Here is a 25358-nt window from a genome sequence, read left to right as displayed (position 1 = left end):
TTGCATAAATTTCTGATCACTCCTTCTTGGTGTTGCATTTTTAATGTTGAGCAGTGTAAATCTTAATTCAAGCAAATTAAAAGCTACAAATAGCATACGCAGGGGGAGTAACAGATATCAAACAACTTTCTAAAACGCAATGAATATTGCAGATCAGCAAAATCACTTCCAAAGTAGTAAAGTTTAAAGATCAGTTGCAAAAGCATGATTTGAAAACTGAATCATTACACTAACTGATTGACGATTTCCAGTGCAGATCACAGCACTTATAGGCTTTTTTTTTTTTTTTACTTATTACGTGGTCCGCCCTTAGGCACTTCTAGGAAAGGGAGAGATGCAACGTGGAGGTCTTTTTAAGGGAAACTGGCTCGTATCCACGGTACACATGGGGATAAAATCACGAAAACGCCCATGCAGCAAACCCGTTCACCAAGATTCGAATCCCGGACCCGAACTACCAGTGTTCAGTGACTTTTACCGCACGACCGCTGGTGGGTCTACTTATAGGCTTGCCAACACATCTGAAAGCTTTGACAATCATTTTTGTTAGAGCTTTCAAATTCGTTTTGCGAAAACTTTCAGAATATCTATAAGTTGGCTAAAAATCGCCAAATACCGTCGACTTTGCGACAAAAATCTGTTCCCAACCAAGGAACTTTTTTCTGAGCCAAGCTGTCGTTAGTAGTGTTTCTCAGTTTATAATTGAACTAACTTCACAATTCAAATATTGGTCAATCCAGAAATACAATATAATATACGAAATGAACACTAAATACGACAAGTGGACGCTAATTAGTATTAACATAAATAAACTGATTTAATAAAAAAAAATGCTTCTACGAAAACTTCGAAATATCGCCAGTGTCCATCAGAGTTTTGTCCCCTTATATCTTAAGTTCTTTTCAATACTGAAACATCAATCTATTCAGAATTATAAGTTCTGTTGTATTTCCTGAATTCTCCCGCAGAGGGACATAGCTATTATTAACTAAAAGATATAGTTACTTTAACTTTCTTTATAGTAAAAGATTTAAGTGTTAAGGTTTAAATCTACATTTCACTTTTTACTTACGTAGTTAAATAGTAATCTTGGTAGCTATGTAGAAAATATCTGCTCAGCTCCAAACGGTTCTTTACAATAAGAAATTACGGACTACAAAAGGGTAGCACATAGAACCAAAAATCCTGAAGTGAGCGTCGAATGAAATACTATGACTTCAAAGAGTCTACTTACATGGCCTTTCTGCCTTCTTTCTTTAATCACTTGCAAAGTTACATTTCGGAAGAATTCCGCTGACGGTACAATTTTGAATCCTAAGTTTTTTCTCAACCAATTCGGAAAGAACAACACTAGAATAAATTGACATTAGTTTTATTTACTTGCTAATATAAAAATACCATAAATAAGTTTAAAACACAGTTATTGTAGCTACAGCGGAGGAATACTTCAAAAAAATTTAAATTATAAAAATAAATAAGTATAAATTCAAATGACAAAAATTACCTAAAATTTACATACTGAGAAATTTACCGAGAAAAATAACACACAGGGTTATTCTATTTACCGTACATGAATTACGTACGTTTCGAAAAAAAAATGACTAATTTTGCATAATTTGTTAATTTAACTAGATTACTGATTAATATTTTTTTTCTTTTCTCGCTTTGAATGTTAAGTTCTTTTTTTTTCCTATGTACATTTATATATGCATTTATTTTTCTATATACTATAAGTTATTTTAAAATTGCTATAAGAAATATCGTACTAGGATTAAAAATAACTATATTAAAGTTTATTAAAAAAATCTACTGTGTATACCATATGACTTTCTTGTACAACCTATTAAATTACACACATTTTTTGTTGCACTTAAACTTTTGCTCATTTAAAATTTTTTCCCTCGAATCTCATTAGAGATATATTTCTCATTCAATCAATGAAGTTCTCACTTGGCGGGAAGACAAAAATACATAAAAACTCAAAATCGCTTCATTAAAAATCGTAAAATACAGAAAATGCTAAAACACCAATACAGTTAAAAACTATTTTTGCATATAAATTAGAATTTATACGCCAAAACAAGAAATTCGGCGAACGGTGAGAAAAACAAAAATTTCGGTGCACAACAATAAGTTCGCTTTTGGTCCCATTGAGCAAAAAAGACACTGAAATTGGTGCATCAACTTATATTTAATACTAGTACAACTGAATACCAACACAACAACTAATATTTTATTCCCTGTATTACAAAGAGTTGCAAATGTAAACAAATAGCCGACACGTTAGACCTAGCGAAACATACACTTTTAAACTGTTGATAATTCTATAAATATCACATGCAGGTTATCTGAAAATATAAGAACCTTAACCGGAACATAAGAGCAACATAATTCAGTCACTTTTAAAGCAAAAATGCACAACTTACCAATATATAAGAATTAAAAACCCAATTCTCACCAAGCCGAGATAAAAGGTGAGTGATGTGAGTGATACATGTCGAATATAATGTCGAATACTTACAAGAAGAAATCAGTCAAAATTATCTTTGAGAATAAAAATATCTGTATTCAAAATTTCTATATCTTAAAGAAAGTTGTTATTAACTACATTTTTTAATTTCTCATCTAAAGTGATATGATAATTATTACTTAATCGGAGGTAATAGTTGGGTGACTGCGATAAGAAATTTGATGTAAATATGTACAAAGATCTTGTTTCTTTTCACTTTTAATTATTATTTGTACTATATTTTGTAAATTTAATAACTGGTCAATCCTGCTTTTACTAAAAAAAAATGGGTCTTCTAGTTTCAAAGACGTATTGTACCCCGACCTTTTATCCTTTTATAACCTACATTTTTTCTTTTCCTCAATTTTGAGCCAGTTCTGTTTTCACGTTTTAAGATTTTACAGAAGACAGCATCTTTTAGAAGTTTCTTACACTGCCATTTTGGAGTTGATGATCACCTTTCTCGTTCGTAATAATTTTTACAAACCGCACCCAATGTTTGGTACCTCCACACACAAAGTTTAACAGGATAGGACATTTTGAACAAATGTGAAAATGCTTAATTCTGCTATTGGACACTGAATGTTATCGCATACTTTTTCCAAGAACTACAAAGTTTTTGCTTCTCCAGAGCAGCTTTCAATTCTAATTTCTTTTTCAAGGAAAACAGTTTGGTCGTCTTAAGATTTCAGTTAGTTTACGTTAAGAAGGTGATCTTAAAAATTCAGCAAGTTTGCGTGACTTCTTTTTTTTTTTTTTTTTTTTTTTTCCCGATTTTTGTTTCAGTTTTTAGGTGTTTAAAGCTTAGATTAGATTTTATTATTTACAGAAATTTCCATGAAAAGTCTTTTCTTTTCTTGGTATTAAAAGTTTAGTTTAATATAATCGGGGACCACCCAATTTTCGAGTGTTGTTTAAATGACAATTTGGTTTAATGTATATATGATTCGCTCTTTATTTGTAATTGCTTTTGAATTTCGGATTTGCATATAGTGGGTTTACACCAGTTTATTTATTTATTTTTTTTTTTTTTTTTTTTTTTTTTTTTTTTTTTTGAATGGTCAATTTGCATAATGTAAAGTTTTATGGGTTTTTTTAGTAGTCAATTTCACACGATTTTATGCTTTATTCTTTTTTCCAACTGTTTCGAAAGCGAGTAGGGAAATTTCTGGTACATTTGAGATTCAATTTTTTGGTTTTATATAAATTTTAATGTCTTAAATGAAATTTTAATTAAATCTTTTCTCGGTTTTTGATATCAAATGAACCAGGAGAACGAAACATATTAATCGACTTTTATGAAGCTTTAGTTCATTATCCCCTGATGAGTTCTGAATTGGAGTGTCAGTAAAAGGAGATTAATTTTATATTTTTATAATTTTGTATATCTTTTTCCTTTCGTATTTTTATTTTTCATGTTAGTTCTTTTATGAATTCTTATTTTAATTTTAGTTTGTTTAGACATTGGGTTAAACCTCTTATACAAGGTTGCAGTTATTAATATTGTTGAGGAATAGCCTTGCTTTCATTCCAATTTAATATTAACTTTACATGCTTTAAGTATATTATAACCTACATTTTTCCTTTTCCTCAATTTTGAGCCAATTCAGTTTTAAGATTTTACAGAAGACAGCATCTTTTAGAAGTTTCTTTAAGATGCTTAACTTTACATGCTTTAAGTTCATATATGTATATACGTCCAGGCGGCCGATTTTAACAAGAAATGGAGTTGCATAACTAGATGTTATATCATATCAGTCCCATATCCAAAATTTCAATGATCTACTGCTAATCTTTTTTAAGTTATGCGAGATACATACATGTATACGTAAGTACGTATGTATGAAGGTCCATATGAACTAATTTTTTCGTGATGTCTGTACGTATAGTGGTGCACATTTACCTACGTACTACCTGAAATGTACTTAGGTAAATGCGTATGCGTGAAAATATATCTAATCACGGCCCATGGTTTGTGGTTTTAATCCTTTGACATACAATTCCGTCTGGGATGCGTTGTTTATTTTTAATATAAAAACAGATTTGATGCGTTCCAGATGTCAGGAAATTGTTGTTAGATTCATATAAAATTTCCTTTTCGTTGTCTGTTTATTTTCCTTCTTGTATTACCAGTATCCAACAAATTAGCAAGTTGCAGCTGTCTTCTGAAAAAGATGAAAAATGTATAACGCAAAGAAACTCTGTTATTTTAAGTTTTTAATCGTTTTCTGTTTCTTTGAATCAATTTTTAAACATTTTTGGGAAGCCTAATATTTAACTATAACTAAAAATATTGCCGTCTTCTAAACGTCTTAGTATCGCTTCCTCAGCTAGCTGCAATTTTTGCAGAATTTCACGGCAACATTCAAAATGAAATGATTGTAGTTTAAATATTACGTTTCGTTTGATATATGGTGACCATGTTTTCTCAATGTAATGACACTTCTTTTCAACAGATACTTACAAATGATTAACATCCGTAAAGCAAAAAATTCTTCAAAAATTTTTCTTGCATGCTTCACGAAGATGTTATTAGGATCGTTGTGGCAATCTATCTTTGTCGCAAAAGCAGAACAAGCGATTACATCCATGGTGAAAGTACCAAATAACCTGTAATAAATACAAATAAAAAATAAAATATGTAAAAAATAGCATTTTAATTTTAAAATTTTAATTAAATATTCAGAAAGTAAAAAATAATTTTTAGCTAACATAACATTTTTAAACATAAATGACTAAAAATACAATCGTGAGGCTGTTAACAATGGTGCATTTTACAGCAAACGGCCAAAGAGAAATTTGAGTGAATTGAATATAATCATTTTAATATATGTCACTTCTATACTATTATTTAAATTTGTACCTTGAAATTCTTTGTTAGTGTCATAATGTAATTATTTTTAGTAAAACTTGATTAACAATATTATAAAATTTAAAAATATATATTTTTTTAATTTTACAGCATTTAATTCTTATTGTGCTATTTAAAAAGGTTTCTACATACTTTATTTTGCATGTCTTAGTGAGGGTGATAGGAAAACAAATCATTAAGAAAAAAATACTCTCTCTCTGAACATAGAAAAATTATTCTTTCCAACCAACGTGATGAATTATATGTGACGTCGTCTTCCTTTTTTATCCTGAGGTCTTCTGATCTGTCCAGTGGCATTGATTTACACTCAATCCATTTATAAATTTCCGTTAGGTATAGAAATATGATCTTATTGCTTTAAAAATCACGGAGCTTCTGTTAGCAACTAAACGATAGCTAAAAAACCGAGCAACTTTTGAAAAGGTACCAGAACAAAGTAAGTGAACTTTGAAATTCCGAAGACATTTCACCTGAAATATTATTTTTTAAACTATCTTATAATTTAAATATCAAAATACTGCGATAACAAATTTGTATATTGTGCAGGGATACCTGAGAAAAATTCAGCATTGAAAAAAGTCTGTTTCGAATTTTAAGAAAACGTGCTGTGGAATATTGTACGGTTATTGCAAAAGAAACCGTAACAAAACCAGATCGGTGGAAGAAGGGTCAAAAATAGTTCTTAGATTTGACTGAAAAAATTTTAATAATATCGATTAAATAAGCATATATTTGTTTATCGTCACATGCTGTTAAAAATTAGAGTTAATAATTCGATTCTTTAACAAATTAATTTGTCTGTTGCTTAATTATACTTATTAAAATCAATTGTATCTTGCAAGCAAAAGGTTAATTCAAATGTTGTTTCAGAATGTTATATGAAGGTTAAAATTTTAGAATGCGAAGAGTTAAATCTTTCAAAACATTGATCAGAATGCTGAAATATTCTGACGAAAATCGAAACGTAACGGCCACACTCAGTACTTTGAAAAACTAAAAAATGGTTTTATAAGTTTGGTTTGGTTAGGGAGCAGAAACTAGTTTCAAATCTAACATATGCTATGTAAATTATCGCTCTGTATGAAGTAACTACAGACTAGAAAAGACTCCAGACTACCTTTTCTACATTCTAGAAAAGGTTTCAAAATAAACCTTTTTCATTTAATCACAAACTCTGAATATAAATACACTTCTTGTATTAACAGAATCAACCACAACTTGCGGGAATGTAACTAAAGTAACAGTCAAATATAATTAAAACCTAGGTCAGTAGTCGAAGACTACACAATTAAATTTTAAACTAAGCTGGCTCAAAACATCTAATCGACGTATCAAATTCAATGTCAGCAGCAAACGCAAAACCAAATTGTTTCCAAACTTATCAGATCTGACAGAAATTATGTAACGTGGCCACGAGGAGCAGAAATACGCTCTGCCTTACAATCTAAAAACTTCAATTTAAATACCCTCTATCTCATTTACATTCTGGTGGGGATAAGAAAAGAGTAGTTATAGAAAAGAACTAAATCATAATAACTGGTTGACTTCAAATAACAATCCTACAAATTTAGTTAAAAATATGAATAATTGATAACTATTAGTAACGTACTTTTTGCAGTTAACTGGTTCCTTGTTTTCGGCGTGCTTTTCCAAAGTTTGCACCAATGTTTTAGCGCAATCATTTATAATGTGGGCCATCTATAAAATGTAAATACACAAATAAATTTTTTACATGCAAATAAATTCACCTTTCAGTAATATTAAATATCATATTTTTCCCCATATGCAGAATGATGGTATTGCCTAATGAAGGTTTCGGCCTAGTTAATTTTTAAACTGTTAATTTTTATAACCAGTTAATTGTGGCGTTCTCGTTTAAGAGTGCGCACCGTTTGTGTCGCCAGAATCGAGCCATGACGAGTATATTCGTCAATCACAGAGTAAGTTGCGCTGGTAAGATACTGGATGAAAAAGATGGGTTCATTTTATAAAATTGAAAATTTTATTACTAATATTTACTTATTTGATTAACATAAGCATATATTACATACATATTAAACTAAAAACGCAATAAATTAAATTAAATATTATACATATAAAAGTAAGAATTTAAATTCCTGCTGTGGAGTGATATTCAGCGAAACAGGATACTATAACGCAATGGAACTTTGTAAATCGAACACCAGTAACGCGATCCCTTCCTGATCTTACGTTTGTAGCAATACGAACACCTTCACGTAGGGTTTTTTTTTTTTTTTTTCCGATGTTCCGGGTAAATAATCCGGAACATGATTCCCGCGTAATTGGCTTATATTAGGTCTAAACGGCCAAGTTTGTGTCCATTTTTTTCTTTCAACTGGATACGTCGCAAAAGTGTCTTGCGATAATGTTCCATTATTTTTTTTATATAATATTAATGCATTCAGACACATAATGTCTAAGAAATGGAGAAATATCTTTTTGTAGTACTTTTTGAGTCGTTTTCTTGCTGTGGAGTACGCTGTCATAATTCCATAGCTCATATCCACTCCACCCATTTTTTTATTATAATCAATCACTAGCTTCAGTTTCTTTGTTATTATTTTTTTTGCCTGTTTCTATTACGTTATCATTATTTAGAGTACTTACTAAATAAACCTCCCTCTTATCTTTCCATTTCATTAACATAATATACGCATGACGAGTATACTCGTCAATACACATAATCATGTCGCTTCTCCATACCGAGTATACTCGCCAATCACAGTTAACTGGTGAAGCACTACAAATAATTTCATAAGTTTTGGAATCGGAGTCGAGCAGCAAAATATAAACCCTCCAGTTATCTAGATATCTCTTTCATTCTGATGTACGGGAAAAGTCGTATTGCTTACAACGGAAACAAATTTTAATAATTTTCTATGAAAATATTATATTTGCTAGCTTTTTTTATTAGATGCTAAATTTAATTTTTGTACGATATTTTCTTGACTCAAAGTGCAGTTTATTTTATTCCATCTAATACAGATTTGTGTCACACCTAATACCAGTTTTTAATGAATCTGATACATCATTCTGCTTCATTGCAAGAAAAAGGTTAATTTTACACATAATGCTTAGTTGTTTTCTTTGATTATTTACGCATGTTTACTAAAGAATGTTTAATTTCACACGTTTACCATACTTTTTCGAGTTAAAATGAGGAATTTGTTAGCAAATATTTACTACTGAAGTTTGGGCATCGGTTCATATATAAATTCAAAATTATTTGTAAATAATTTGATAACGCAATTGATATCATCAGTTAAATCACTGAAACACTGTTACTTTAATTTTATTTAATCCTAATAATAATCGCATTTCTTAATATTTGCATCTACTCGGAGTAATTCAGCAGTTCTTTGAAATATTGCTATAATCATCCGCCCTCCATTTCGCCATTAACATGGTTTTCATTCGACAACTAGATAATATCATCAGCTCCGTCTAGATCATTACTTAGCAGAAATAATAACGTTTGAAACTACCAGATTACAAAATCATTTTATGTACAGAAGGCGTCTTTCATTAAATATGGATATAATAAGTAAGCATTTCTGAAAAAAAAATTGAACAACGGGTGCCAGAGCATATATTGAAATAACCTCACTAAAAGACCTGTCATCTAGTGTGTAATTATGGCAAAGCCTCGAGAGCTATCTGCCTAAGGGGAAGGATGCCTTCGCGGAGGACTTTCTAAGGGAAACTGGCTCGTATACACGTTACCCAACCACGAAAATGCCCATGCAGCCAGCCCGTTCGCGAGATTCGAACCTAGGACCGAACTACCAGTGTTCAGCTACTTTACCGCTTAGCCGCTGGTGGGCCACCTGTCATCTAGAAACTGGTGATTAGAGTTCAACTAAATTAAATAAATCATTACCTCTGCAAGGTCAAATTCAAGGTTATCAATAGATTGAAAGGAATGCGGAATAAATTCTTCTCTGGTGTCTTGGTATAAAATTAAAACATATTATTTTTCAATTTAAAAAACTCTAAAACTGCTATAATCTTTCGACTTTCCTGAAAACACGTAATTATCCCACATATGTCAATACATAACAATCCTAAACTATAGAGATCGCCACCAACTCATTTTATCGAAATCTAAAACCAATACCTATCAAGACACCAGGGAAAGGAAACCCAAATATGAAACAGTTCAATCATCACTTCACATAAATATTAAATTAATAAATACTGCAACTATTTTATGAATTCCTCGGCACCTTCAAATATCAAATTTCTCTACAATCATCTCAATAATAAGTGATTAGTAAATGGCATTATACTCGCGTTATGTTGTTATAAATTAGCCCAAATTCTCGTAAGCCTGCATGTTTTCAGAACCTTCCAGTCAAAAAATTAAGTGACAAAATATACCCCAAATGAATAACAACATATTCAAGATTAAATAATAAACACATTTATTATTTATCATATGTTATGATAAGTGGCGAGACTACCACTATAAATTTCCTTAAAGGACAAAAACACACTAAAAAGTCTAAACTAAAACATCTCGTATGATAAAATGTATTCGAGTACACACTAAAAGTCTCTGATAAAATGCATTCGAAGTTGAAGGCTGTTTGGTGAATTATCACCAAGTCCTTAAATTACGACATAATCAGAAGAAGGGTGTAAAGAACTCTTTATTAACTCAAATAAAGTTCACCAACTCATGCTTACAAAACCAACACTTTTGGCTTACCTCAAAATGTAATAAATAACTTAAAAGTAATGAAGTTAAGTATAGATTAACAGCTTCACAGGGTAACTATCCGGCAAGCTGGCTCTGACCTGAAAGTCGGCTTAAACAAGCCTAATGGCAAGAAGCGCTGAACGCTACAGAAATCTAATCGCCAGAGAATCAAAGATATCAACGTGGCCTTCAGGCAAGCAGGGCACGCTCTGTATTCACCCTCCGAAACCCTCACTTAAATACTAACTTCTTAATTTGCATTTTGGCAAGAAAGTGTGAGTTGAAAGCAAGAGTTGTTTAAACATGAAATAACAGTTAAGTAAATTAATTAAATCCCCCAAAACACATTTTATAAGTATACTTATAGACTGAAATCTGAATAATTTATCTTCACCAGTAAAAACATTTCTATTATCCTCAAGCAGATATTAGTATGAGACACCGATCTTTGCCCTATTATTATTAATTTCATTTACTCTTAAATATCCAATTCCAATTACAGATATGTATAAATGATTAATTTAAATTATTATCAATAATATTAATTTAGCATTACATTAAGTTTTCCTTATGACAGAGAATCGAAATTAAAAGTTCTTAACATTACGCATTCACAACTAAACAGAAAAATTCAAACAATTTCTTAACCCTGTAACTTCAAGAGCGAAAAATAAAGCAACAAAATTTTGACTCAAAGGACGAAAGTCCAGATATCCGGCACCCTTCTTCATCAGTCACCCTCGAAACAGCGTCAGTAAGCTTTCCTAGCCTTTCCTTCTCATACAATTAATTTTCCTCAGCCTGATTTCACAGTCCATAACTTCTCCAAGGAAAAATGTCGAGTCGCAGAACAGATACCGATGGAAGTTTCAGTTCAAAGCTACACACGCGCTAGTAACGTTATCCAGGATTCCCACAATGCAATTAATAATTCTCAGATTATCGTCATCAATAAGATGCCGGGATGACTGCAGATAACCTTAAAAATTTATCAGAGAATGGGAGATGAAGCATAAATACTTATTTTTTTTAAGAACTGCGATGAATATATTTCAGCTTATTGTCCGCGCTCGAAGCACTTCGTCCGCAGAAAATGCTGGCCCCGGCCCGCAGGCAAGGCGTCAGTAAAGCAAGTGGGGCTCTATTCCTTACTATTTTACCTATTCCTTACTATTACCCTGAAGTTTATGACAAATCTGAGTTTTATTCTCACACAAGCTTCGAAGAAATCTGCGTTCCCATGCTCACCTAAATTCCTCAGGTTGAAGGGAAAATTGAAATTATTGCTTGACCAAAAGAATTTTCCCTTTTCTCGGTTTTTTTTTTTTTTTTTTTTTTTTTTTTTTTTTTTTTTTTTTTAATTTTTTTATTTTATTTTTATTTTTATTTTTATTTTTAATCCTCTGACAGCCAATCCAAGCAAACTGCTGTCAAACAGCTCATCTGGACCACCTGCAGCTATGCAAACAACCCCGCTAACGAACATTAGACCCCTGTTACCTTTCTAAAACAAGGAGGCCCTAACACATAGATACACTCAATCCTGCCTTTTTAATTTCAACTCGAAGAAAACTCTCTCGGCGATCTTCCGTTCGGAAAACCCATTTATCTCTAAAATGTGACTTTTACAAAAGCCTAAGTAAAGCAAAGACGCCGATTATTACTTTTTATTCCATACATACAGTAACGAAACTCTACTATCTCCTTCTCTCGGTAGTCAAACAAAAGCCTACGGACAAGATAACTTTACACTGCTCTTTTCTTTTATTCAAGAAGTTCCGTTTGGGAAACAGTGAGCAAAAATTTAACCTCAGCTTGCGTATAGATGTCTATAAAAAATACACTTCCTGTTCCATGTCGAGCTCATCTAGAAATTTCAGTCGTGAGAACTGACAACGCAAAGAAATTAAACCTAAATAATTTCAGTTAATATAAAAAATAATCCCGAATAACAATTAATTTAAATCTTCGAAATAATATATCACAGAATGTAAGAAAAACATACAGAAATATCTTTTACCTCTAAATTGTGGCATGTTATTGCATATTTGAAATCATTTGGCAATAAATATGCAAATTTCAAGATCATTTTTGTTTCTCTAGTGCTTATGTCTAATATTTGCTTTAGAAACAGTATAAAAAAAATTAAATAATATAGCGCAACTTACAATCCTCATTTTCTTGGATGTGAAAGCTGGTGTGATTATAGTTCGTACTCTTTTCCAGTCTTCCCCGTTTAACATAAAAGCCATGTTGTCCATCGTCGGGTCGTTAGTGGTAAAGTCCTGCGGAACGAAATGCTTATTTTAATACTCTATCTCAACTTTCGAAATTTTTAATAAAAAAGCCAAAATGTGATTTATATCCGATTTATATCCTTTTCTGCATATAACATTTTGTAATAAAATTTCTAAATTACTTCAGTGTAATATTCTAATAACGTTCTGAATTTCTCTTCGGGAAAACAAATTCAGAAAGACGATAATAACCCAAAATAATGGTTAGCATATTTTTCTAACTTCAGTTAAGGTTTTTCTTTTCAAATATTATTCTTAAACTGAGAATAAAATGATCAGACTTGATCGAAACTTTGGCTTGATATTTATTAAGATATTGTCCTATTTATTTGAAGTTCGATTAAAAATTGGATTGAAAAAAACTACTTCGACAGTCAGAAAAATCGAAAAATAGTGTATAATTTTTTAGCTTCCTCAGAATTTTTAATTATCAGTATGCTATTGTTGATCACAGGACTCACCGGTGAAACGTGAACCCATTAATACACGATAATAATATTACATAAAAATAACTCATTAATACATGATACGTGACCTATTAATACATTATATTTATATAATACATGACACATAATAACCCATTAATACATGATATTTATATAATACATGATACATAATAACCCATTGATACATAATACCCATGATAATAACTCATCAATGATAATAATATATTGGTATAATACAGATAATAACCCATTAATACCTGATGTTAATAGCCCTAAAATAACTTGACCAACTAACAGCGATTAAGGAAACACGAAAAGCGGAAGATCTGCGGTTTTTGCAGGATAACATACGCTCACGATATACGAAAACAAGAATAGAATATATATGACGGCTAAAGCTAATGTAACCGTATCTTGAAAATTTCCATTAAAAACAGAATTTTTTATGATGGCAAGATATTCTGAGCAACAGAAAACAGTATAAAAATTGGAACTTTTTGTCTAGAAAGGAAAACAACGAAGATGTTATTTATTTTTAAACAGTCAGATGGAAATGTTGGGAAAATAACAGAAATAGAGCATGAAATAAAAAGGCAAATCTAAGTGAAAAAAAATTGTTGAACATTAGGTAGACATTATAAATGTTTAATAGATTCAACACTATTATCGAGAAAATACTGCATAGGGTTGACAACAGAGAAAACGGCGACATAATACACATCAACCAAGATACCCCATATTTTTCTCACGGTGCCTTTCATTATTTTTTTACTGGAGAAGTTGCAGAATGTAGAACATGTTGTAGAATTCTTCATCAAAATCAGTTAGCACCGGGGACAAATAGGTAATTGCGATAGCTCATGAACCTTAAGATCTGTCCGAATTTAGCAAAGGAAAATCGATATATTATCTAATCTCGGTAGTAAAAGATTTATAATCTCCATTTCTAAAATGGCAACAAAAAAGATCTATAAAAGTACTTTACTGGTAGTTTCACATTCAACGGGAGGTGTCCGCCGATAACATCGCGGCAAAAACATCGTGGACGAAAACGTCGCGGAGGAAACAACGCAAGGTGAAAACGTCGTGCTACAAAACATCGTGGGAGAAAACATCGCAAAGAGAAAACATCGCAGTTCTAAAACATCGTGGTACAAAACATCGTCGTAGAAAATAAAGCGGTTCAAAAACATCGCAGTTTAAAAACATCGTCGTCGAAAATATCGTGGTAAAAAATAAAGTATCTACAAATCATCGCATGACGATAACATCGCAGACATGCTTTTTTCAGGCATGTTTCAGGCACAAGATGGAAAGAAGGATAAATTTTACTTTCATATTTTTTATTAATTAATACATTTTTGCTGAGAAAATAAAAAGGAAACTTAAGCATAAAAAATTAATGCAACTTATAGCAAGCACTTAATAGAATTTTAAACAGACATAGTTAACTAACAAAGGCCATTAATAAAACATTTTTATAAAGTTTTTACTGGTAATATTTCATGAAAAGTATAATCTATAAGTTACATTTAATTTTCTATGCTGAAGTTTCCTTCTTACGTTTTCAGCAAAAATTTATTAGTTAATAAAATATGTGAAAGTAAAATTTATCCTTCTTTACACCTTGCGCTCACAAATCATTATGGGAATATCCATTTACAATTATTAAAACCTGAAAAAAGCATGTCTGCGATGTTATCGTCATGCGATGATTTGTAGATACTTTATTTTTTACCACGATATTTTCGACGACGATGTTTTTAAACTGCAAAGTTTTTGAACCGCTTTATTTTCTACGACGATGTTTTGTACCACGATGTTTTAGAACTGCGATGTTTTCTCTTTGCGATGTTTTCTCCCACGATGTTTTGTAGCACGACGTTTTCACCTTGCGTTGTTTTCTCCGCGACGTTTTCGTCCACGATGTTTTTGCCGCGATGTTATCGGCGGACACCTCCCGTTGAATGTGAAACTACCAGTAAAGTACTTTTATAGATCTTTTTTGTTGCCATTTTAGAAATGGAGATTATAAATCTTTTATTACCGAGTTTAGATAATATATCGATTTTCCTTTGCTAAATTCGGACAGATCTTAAGGTTCATGAGCTATCGCAATTACCTATTTGTCTCCGGTGCTAACTGATTTTGATGAAGAATTCTACAACATGTTCTACATTCTGTAACTTCTCCAGTAAAAAAATAATGAAAGGCACCGTGAGAAAAATATGGGGTATCTTGGTTGATGTGTATTATGTCGCCGTTTTCTCTGTTGTCAACCCTATGCAGTATTTTCTCGATAATAGTGTTGAATCTATTAAACATTTATAATGTCTACCTAATGTTCAACAATTTTTTTTCACTTAGATTTGCCTTTTTATTTCATGCTCTATTTCTGTTATTTTCCCAACATTTCCATCTGACTGTTTAAAAATAAATAACATCTTCGTTGTTTTCCTTTCTAGACAAAAAGTTCCAATTTTTATACTGTTTTCTATTGCTCAGAATATCTTGCCATCATAAAAAATTCTGTTTTTAATGGAAATTTTCAAGATACGGTTACATTAGCTTTAGCCGTCATATATATTCTATTCTTGTTTTCGTATATCGTGAGCGTATGTTATCCTGCAAAAACCGCAGATCTTCCGCTTTTCGTGTTTCCTTAATCGCTGTTAGTTGGTCAAGTTATTTTAGGGCTATTAACATCAGGTATTAATGGGTTATTATCTGTATTATACCAATATATTATTATCATTGATGAGTTATTATCATGGGTATTATGTATCAATGGGTTATTATGTATCATGTATTATATAAATATCATGTATTAATGGGTTATTATGTGTCATGTATTATATAAATATCATGTATTAATAGGTCACGTATCATGTATTAATGAGTTATTTTTATGTAATATTATTATCGTGTATTAATGGGTTCACGTTTTACCGGTGAGTCCTGTGATCAACAATAGCATACTGATAATTAAAAATTCTGAGGAAGCTAAAAATGTTTTGTACCACGATGCTTTAGAACTGCGATGTTTTCTCCCACGATGTTTTGTAGCACGACGTTTTCGCCTTGCGTTGTTTTCTCCGCGACATTTTCGTCTGCGATGTTTTTGCCGCGATGTTTTCGGCTGTAACCCAACGGGAAATTAATGTTAAGGAAGTTCGAAAAAGTGTCAAAATCATTTTGTCGTATTTTGCGAAGCTAGTATCTCATCTCCTATATTTTAAAGAAAAACACCTAGGCTTTTCATACAGAGAGACGTCACAGCGCACAACTCCTTTGCGTAATATACTAGTTATCTAAACTGAACACTCTTCTTGGAAAAAGTACTGACAGTTATAGATAATAAATTTATAGATTTTGATAATATTCCTTCAAAGGCTGCTGATGCTTCTCCAATCGATTATTGTACCTTTGGACTGTTAAAATGAGCTCTTTCTAAATGTAAATCTAAAACAATGGATAAACTGTGGAAAACAGAGAAAGAGGAATGGGGTAAAACAAGAATGCTACCTTAAGAAATGTCTCCTTAAAATTTAGATGTAGTTTGATATAACATAGAAAGAGCTCTCATATAGCTCTCAGATACCAACAAAAGTTACTGGGCTAAAGTTTCATTTTAAATATATATGTGCTTCTGCATTTAACATAATATTAGTTTTTTATAGATCCTATACACACTCACATGCAAACTCACGCATACACTTGAAAAAATGTTCAATAATTTTCTCCTTCCGATTCAGCGTTATTTTAGTTTACGATACTCCTTTAATTTTAATTTCTTTTCCGTCGCATTTCTTTAGCCTCTTATTTTAGTTCTTACCGTATTTCTTTATTTTTAGCCCAAACGGGCGTTATCCCAGAAGGGCTATTAGTTTTGATTTGGTACACTATAAACGTCCATTCTTCTTTTCAAATTGTTGTCACCAAATAGTATCCCCTTGCTTTATGTTTAAAGAAATTAAATAATGAAGAATCTGCATGAATGTGCGTATGTTTCTCGCACTGTGAAAAAACAATGGTACCTTTAGCTATCAAATTTTGAATAATAATCCTTCACCCGAATAGGAGCCCCTGGAAGCCCGAATTGGGATTTGGAGTTTGTTTTATTATCTGTTTCATATTTTGTAAACTTTTAACGAATTTTTCGTTAACAAACTCAACGATTTTAAAGCCAGCAATAGCAGCACTTTACGGAAAAATAAAACATTTTTATCGCCAGCGCGAATCTGCAGAATCTGCATGAATGAAGAATCTGCATGAATGTGCGTATGTTTCTCGCACTGTGAAAAAACAATGGTACCTTTAGCTATCAAATTTTGAATAATAATCCTTCACCCGAATAGGAGCCCCTGGAAGCCCGAATTGGGATTTGGAGTTTGTTTTATTATCTGTTTCATATTTTGTAAACTTTTAACGAATTTTTCGTTAACAAACTCAACGATTTTAAAGCCAGCAATAGCAGCACTTTACGGAAAAATAAAACATTTTTATCGCCAGCGCGTGAGACTGTCTGTCGGAAATTCTAAAGATATGCTGTTCTTAAATATTTTTAGTCCAAAAGGACACTAATGCTCTTGAAGCGTGTATGTGTATGTAAATGAAACAAGCTCCTTTGGGAGTAACTAAAATCTGAAAGCTTTAAAATTTTTACGTTTTATTTTATTTACTTACTTATTTTATTATTTTTTAATTTATTTATTTATATTTTTAATTTATTTATTTATTTATTAAATTCATTTATTTATCTATATATATATATATATATATATATATATTCTATCTTTAAAACTTACTTCATTTTCATTTATCAATGCACATTTTACATAAATACATTTGTGTTAATAATGAACATAAAATAACATTTTGTTCAGGTTGTCTTACCCTTTTGTTTGAAAATATTTGAAAATCCTTCACCAATATGTCCTTCACGAGCTCTGGTTCAGCAACCATAAGGAAAGGTGTTCGGAACTCAAAAGCGCTAATAAAGAAAATACGGAAATAAAATGTCAGTTCATGTAAATTTATATTATTTTTATTATTTATATTAATTTATATTACACACTGATGGGGTAAAGCCGCTTTAGTATTTTATTTTTATTAATATTAGAGCGGCTTTACCCCATCAGTGTGTCTTTACTTTTAATACCAGAACCGCTTTACATCAGTGTACAACCTGATTCTGTGCTTTTCTGAAGTTATAAAACTTAAATCGTCCATCGTATGTATCTTCCATTCGTGAACTTAATATGAATACAAATTTTAAATGCAAGTTAATTATTATTAGATGATATTTTTATGTCATGTACTTGGCTATATGAAACTCACTAACTTTTAGAATAAGAATATAAATTTTATTTCAAAACAAATACATTCGTGAAATTAATTCAGAGTTAAAAATAATTACTACCACACACTCTATGTGTTAGTTTTCCGATAGCTCATGCAAAATTTCTATGTAATGCCGAACAGGGCTGTATTCAACTTCTCAGAACTTTTGAAAAAAGATTAAATAAATATGAGCTACAGGGGATACCAAACGTAAGAAATTAAAAACATATAAGCATATTGTTATAAGAAAAAAATAAACGAAATTAAATCCTTTCTTCTCGAAATCAGCGGAAGAAATAATTTGATATAAGGTATAAGTTATATTTACTTGGCATCAACTTGGTTTATTCATATTCACTTGGTATTGAAAGTAAATTAAGCAGTTTCTGTTTCCCTTGTTCAACAAACTAAGATATAGTATTTGAAAAAAAAATCTTACGCAACCAAAACTACTTTTTAAAATGTAATAAAAACTGTTAAATGCTTCAAAACTCTGTAAAAGGAAGAATTTTCTAAATCAAATATTGATCAATTCATATGAAGTAATTCTCGGTTATATGAAATGGACAAATCTATGGATAAGAATCATTTAACCATGAAATGTTTAAACAGCATGGGCTAATCTCTTTTAATCTAAGCATTTGCTTGAGACCAAAACTATACTTCAAATCAAATTCTCATTGATAAATAACATGTGCCTTCGATTTAAAATGAACTAAAAATATGTGCTAATAAATCAGAGATTAAATGCATAGAAATCCTTAAAAATTGGGTGCATAAAAACATCTTTCAGATGAAGGATCCAAAATACACTCGTGCGCAAAATTAAAAAAATTTACAAATTATATCTACTTTTACGAAACGTATTGAACGAAAGGTACTAATTATGTCGCCCAAGAATTATGCAAACATTTAAAGTCAAATTCGTAAGCGTACACTTGCGTGTCTGAGGAGCTGTGATTGTGGAGGAGATATAAGCAGAGGGGTTTGAGGAGATTTGTGGACTCCTTCACGACATTAGCCATCTTCCTCCCACAATTTGGGTACATTTTATTACGTATCAGGTAAAATAAAAACTACGAACGTACAGATGACAGAATGAGATGGAGAACTGTCAGTAGATTGGCAGGCCAATCACAAGTGCAGATGGGTACTAAGGTCAGTGTCATGCCCAGTGTCGGCTATAATTTCTGGAAACAGTTTCAGGACACGGATCCAGAAGACCTGGATAAAGTCGATCAAGACCCGCCAGCGACAAATGAGGATCGTTATCTGTCACTATCAGTGCAGCGACACAGGAGTGCTGCAGTTTCACAACTCTTACTTGAGCTGTATGCTGAAACTGGAACCCGAGTTTCATGGTTTACAATTGCTCGAAGGTTTCATGACATAGGAGTAGGGCAAAAGCCCCCGCTGTTTGCGTCTCTCTATCTGCAGCACACTAAAAAGCGCTTTTATTATGGTGCAGACAACATGTGCCTTGAATCATACTTCAGTGGAGCACAGTGCGTTTTACAAATGTTTCACTGTGCTAATTCAGCCTGGACACTGATTCCCAGAGTACCTGTGTCTGGCGAGATCCTGGAAGATGATAACATTCCTCTCTCATCAGTGAAAGGGATTATTACGGTAGTGGATATGTAATGATTTGGACAGACATTATGTTAGACGCCCAAAAACTCCTTTAAGTGTTTGACAAAAGTTCCCAGACTACTATGAGATATCGACAGATCTTAAAACCGTATGTTCCATTTTTCAGAGGCGCTATTATCCTGGGTTAATAGAAGGCAACCCTCGTTCACATAGGGCTCAGCTAGTCGACGATTACTTGGAAAGTGAGAGTATTCAACGCATGGATTGATCAGCCAGATTCTCCGACCTTAACCCTAACGAGCACGTCTGGAACGCTCTTGGAATAGCGATTTGATTTCGTCTTCCGCCCCCCCCCCAAGAACCAGCCCGGAAGTTGAAAACTGCCTTGCTGCAGGAATGCGATCGACTGCCACAAGGGTCTCTCAACTGCCTCCTGTTCAGTATGCCATCATGCTGCGCGACCTGTTTGGCTGTGAGAGCAGACCATACCGTATATTAAACTACTTTCACTTCGACATCACAACCTGGATTTTGGACACCCCTGAACTATGGACTTTACTGAAAATTATGAGCACATAAAATGACTTTTGAATGTTATATCTCTTTCTCTGCTACAAATATGTATTCGTACCAAATTTCATCATAATCCTTTCTGTCCAATAGTCCACATAATGTGGAAATTCTCTTAATTTTTCGCACCAGTGTACTTACTAAACTTTTTCAGATGAAGGATCCAAAATTATTAGAAATCATTATCTTCTGCTAGAAAATAGTTTGAAACATACAGCACTCATGTAGTAACATGTTTATCAAATTATTCGGAAGTGAATCTTTTGTAAAACTTGTAAATATCGCGAATGGCATACGCCCAAGGTAAACAATGTAGCTTTAATTGAGGTTTTAGATTGTTATCCCAAGTTATACTCAATACTTTCAGAAAAGATTTGATTCCGTTTTGATATTTGATGAGTAGCTTTTAGTTTTTTTCACTTAATATAAAATAGCAGTTTGAAAGACTATAAATATACTTACCCAAATATTCTACCATATTTCTTGTACTTATCCATTAGCGTTTCATTCACTCTCTGTCGTTAAAAAGTGAGTATTAGAACGTAATTCTAGAACATAAAAATATTCAGTTTCTAAAATTATATGGAAATGTTAGGAATGAGTATTAAACTGACCTTGTAATACGCATCCCAAAGTATAATTATGATGCTATCACGAGGAGTAAATGGAATTCCACGCTTTTTCCAATAATCGTCATTTTTTCTGTAATATCTACAAAATGATGGGATGCAAAATAACAAAGTACAATAAGTTTATCTAAATAATCCATATCTAAATATCTATCTATCTGCATTCATCTAAATCTATAAATACAATGTTACAGCTAAAGTTTTAAATCTAATTACTAAAAAAAGCTTTCAGAACTCTACTTACAGTAATCGACATTAATTTAACGGTTTATTATGCAACTTACCACGTAAAATTGTGTGTATTATGATACGATACAGCTCTTTTCAGTACTCACTTTGTCATTCAGTTTTGAAACTTTTGAAGTAACTATGAATTGATGTTTGAATATCCAGCAAAGAAACACTTTATTGATTTTGTGTCTAATAAGAATAAGACAGTCTAAATCACCACTGCTTTCGTTTGAAATGGATATATGCCAAACACATACTTCACACTTTACTTCTTTTCATACTTTCCGTAAAACCCAAAATCAATAATTTGACAATGATGAATTAATGATTTCCCAAGTCCAAATTTACGTTAACAGTTTCCAGATATTATAATGAAAAATACAGAAGAAAAATAATAGAATAAGCAAAAACATCTGGATTTCTATCCAAAAGTCCCTCTGATTTCCTTCTGGACTGCTAAACTTGTTACTGTCATCTAAAGTGTAAACATATTCTACCTATTTTCGCTTATTTAATTCAATACTTTATTAAATTTAAATATGCTTGGATAAAAGCCGGGAATATTAATATTACATTTAGAATGCCTCAGGATTGGAGAATAGGGTTTAACGCGACGACATTTCTTCCAGAAACTGGATTGTAAGTCATAGGAATAAACATTAGCCTTCTCTAATCTACTGGTTTTAGTGCCTAATTTTTAGTGATACTGGGGGCATTTCGAAGGTGCAGAATTAGTCATATTTTCTCTCAGCTACTTTAGAATATCGTGCTGAAAGAGATTTTCCTTATTAGAAGCAAAATGGATTTGAAATTTTGATATTATTACCATTACTAAACAATGGGAAAAAAGGGGCGTCTTCAAGAAAACAAAGATGAGAGGGCTGTTTTCTTCACTTAAAACTATTTTCGGGTATCAAAGAGGAATTCTGAGAATAAAGATTTTAAAAGAAAATTGCAAGAGATTTTCATGTCAACTGCACGAACGTAGAAATGTATTAAAAAGCCAAAAAAATTAAATCAGCAACTGCAGCTAAATCAAGCAAGAGACGGGCAATTTTTTGGAATTCGGCTTACTAATACTAGTCTACCAGTCATCCAGACCAGTAGTTCTCTATTTTTTTCCCCATGCACCCATTCATCATTACTAGATCATCCCCCTACTTCCCAAACTTGAAAAATATATATATACATTCATTTAAAATTAGATTACATTCTAATGGGTTTTATAAGTTAACCAACAAATTTTTACACTCATAAAGTAAAAGTAAATACTTAGCAATGAAATAAGTTTGACCACTCCCCTTCTAGTAGAATCTTTCGGTTGAGAACTGTCAAAACGAATGAAGATATCTGCTCTGACATTTTGCCAAAATAGAATACGTTAACATTAGCATTTAGGCACGATGTTGAGCAGTAGTTTTTCCAAATCTTTCCCTAACGTATATAACCTGAAGTTACGAAAAAGACATTATCATTTTTCTGCAATGGCATTATCAGATCGCTGCTCGCATACCATAAATTTCTAGCGAAATTTATAATGGTTTGAATTCTTAAGAAATCTAATTGTTGGGAATTTATAAGTAATAGATAATAAAACATTTCTTTGATTTTAGCATGAATCAAAGGAGAGGGTAATCTGTAACCGAATGCCTAATAAATAGAGTTAAAAATGCCTTTTTAATTACCCTACTGGTGTAAACGCTTATAAACTTTATGAATCTAATACACTATAAAGATTATTTATAATATTTTTATGAACGAAATAAAAGAAAATTTTATAAACAGCAACACAGTCCTTGGATAGCTGAAATATTCCTTTATAATTTTTTATATATGTAACCGATGTCATTACCAAAGCGCTAACAAATTTCTCTGCATAGGCACAATTCCAGTACATTACGTAAATAACTTATCAAATCAAACCATAATTTTTTCCCAGGTTATACAAATGTTATGTCTCTGCTACACATGTAAGACATATATGAAATAAAAAAGGCTGTTCATCTTTCTTTCCATCCCTTGAAATGAGGAATTCTTCGAAATCATTGAAATCCTTGAAGTCATTCCTCTCATTCCTTGAAATTAAGGAAAAATTTCCTTAATTCCTCACAGTCATCTCATTCCTTGAAATTCAAACCCGAATAAAATGTTCAATGTTTACTACTATTATCTGCTGGTATTTCCCACCAGTGGCCAAGTGGTTAAGGACTGCTGAATGTTGGTAGTTCGTATTATGTTGGAACTTAGGCATGTTTGTTTTCCGAATGTGTAATATGCATACAAGCCAGTTTCTCTTAGAAAAGGCCTCCTTCACGAAGGTAGATGGTATACCTTAAGTAGATGGTCTTTGAGTGCTTTGTTTCTTAAAGAAATAAACAATAATAACTGGAAAGTAGATTTTATCTTGGATAAATTATTTTTATTGATATTATTGTCGCTTAAAATGAAATATACGAAACTATTCTTTTTACTTTAGTACTTAGAAGCAACTATAATTAATTGGATTTTAGAAGAAAAAATAATTAATTGTTCTTACTTAAATATAATATTAGCCAAGAGAATAAAAATGCATATTTTAATCGCAAGAAATATACAGAAACATTCTTAATAAACGAAAGAAATTCAACAAAGGAACAATTTTAACAGTTAACTAAACTCACACTTAGTGAAGTGAAATTTCACTGCCTTTAAAAAACACTGTTACGGTCTGGAAGTTGTACCTCACCAGTTACGATTTGAAAATGGTCACCTGAAGATTTCAGTAATAAATACCATAATAATCAATAGGTAATTAGGGGAAACTGTGCTTTTATTGTTTGTTCTGTTTGAATATAATAGTACTATATAAAAACAAATCGTTAAGTGTGATACAGAGAAGTGAATCAAGCAAATGCGTCTAGTAAAATGAATAAAATGAAACCGATCGATTTGCTCGATGCAATGTTAATACAATCTTTTGGTTTATCTACTAAAAATGCAGTAGCTGAGGAACACAAAAAATTGAATAATATATTCCTGTATTCATTACATTCAAGTAGAAATAAATTCTTTTTTTATACAATTTCCTCTTGCTATTTGAAAATTAAAACATTAAAAATGAAAATTTTGCATCGCAAATATTTAATGGCAAGTCCAACCAACTTACCTTAAAAACAAAGCAACGACAACGACTGCGATAGATACAATTATTATCCACATCCTGACGCTTGATCCGAACACAGCCTGAACTTAATTTTCAGCGCAGCAGCTGCAACTCTTAAAATGAACATTTCAGCCAGTTTTTCAGTTAACAGGATATGACGAAATACTCTCACGGACGGAAGGAGTTACTCTTTGATGCCGCAATTAGATACGATTGTAATAATAATTTTTGAATGAGACAGCTTTTTTAATTTATTTTTATTTTTTCATCTAAAAATCAACTTTGCTAAGCTTAGTACATTACATCACTGAAGTGCTTTGATATGTATCGATTGTCAGTAGACAAATATCGCAAGATAAGATGTATGTAGAGTAAGATAAAAACTTTCATCGGTTTTTACTTCCGCTTTTAAATCCGGGTTACTTGGAGTGTTGTTTTCGTTATTCAGTAAAGGCGAAAGAGTTGCGCTTAGCCTTGAGATTTCGCTTTTGACAAGAAAAATAAGAAAAAGAGTTAAATACAGTTATGAGCAAGGTTAGTCCAAAATACTATATTTGCGATGTCAAACAACTTTAAGATTGCAACCTTAAGGCAATATCTAAATTTATGAAAAATTTGAAAGTAGTCATCTGCGCTCAACTGATATCGTAAGGAAAAAAAGAACTGAAAACGTCGCTCAAGAAATGAAATTTTTTTCCTCTTTCGGAGTTCAAACTAGTTTCTTTTTCTCTTGCTTTTACTTTCTTTTTTCGTGATTTTTAATTCTTGTGTCGCTCAAAGCATTTTGACGGTAAAAATTATATTTCTTTTGCAATCTTTCAACATTTGACAACAAAAAAAGAGAGTGAAATTTAATAGCAGTACGACTGCATTCATTTTAAATGGCAAAAAAAAAAAATGTACGTTGTCATTATTTGACGCGGAATCGTGCCTACATACTTTTCTCATTTGAAGCAAAGGGGTAAATGCGTGCCCCTATATACAATTAAGGTAAACATGTCTC

At 31.7% G+C, this 25358-nt stretch overlaps 1 protein-coding gene across 2 annotated transcripts in view; it reads right to left on the bottom strand.

The window, feature by feature from the left end:
- LOC118199031 (cytochrome P450 3A2-like) overlaps window positions 1–24628 on the bottom strand; it is a 56807-nt gene extending 32179 nt beyond the window's left edge. Inside the window, exons 1-8 of one of the 2 annotated variants that reach the window (XM_035370812.2) lie at window positions 24359–24628; window positions 20968–21064; window positions 20816–20868; window positions 17744–17840; window positions 12273–12389; window positions 6991–7079; window positions 4974–5119; window positions 1235–1350 (exon numbers count right to left, since the gene is read on the bottom strand). In XM_035370812.2, coding sequence (XP_035226703.1) covers window positions 1235–1350; window positions 4974–5119; window positions 6991–7079; window positions 12273–12389; window positions 17744–17840; window positions 20816–20868; window positions 20968–21064; window positions 24359–24411 — 768 coding nt within the window. In that variant the 5' untranslated portion in view covers window positions 24412–24628. The remainder of the gene's footprint in view (window positions 1–1234; window positions 1351–4973; window positions 5120–6990; window positions 7080–12272; window positions 12390–17743; window positions 17841–20815; window positions 20869–20967; window positions 21065–24358) is intronic. The other variant, XM_035370818.2, reaches the window with a different exon arrangement.
- Window positions 24629–25358: the final 730 nt, after the last annotated feature.

Source organism: Stegodyphus dumicola, chromosome 2 (genome assembly GCF_044657685.1).
Source record: "Stegodyphus dumicola isolate Sdum_Otavi_A_Nest chromosome 2, ASM4465768v1".
NCBI classification, from domain to species: domain Eukaryota; kingdom Metazoa; phylum Arthropoda; class Arachnida; order Araneae; family Eresidae; genus Stegodyphus; species Stegodyphus dumicola.
Note: the sequence above shows the minus strand (reverse complement) of the source record. Positions and strands in the feature narration are given on the sequence as shown.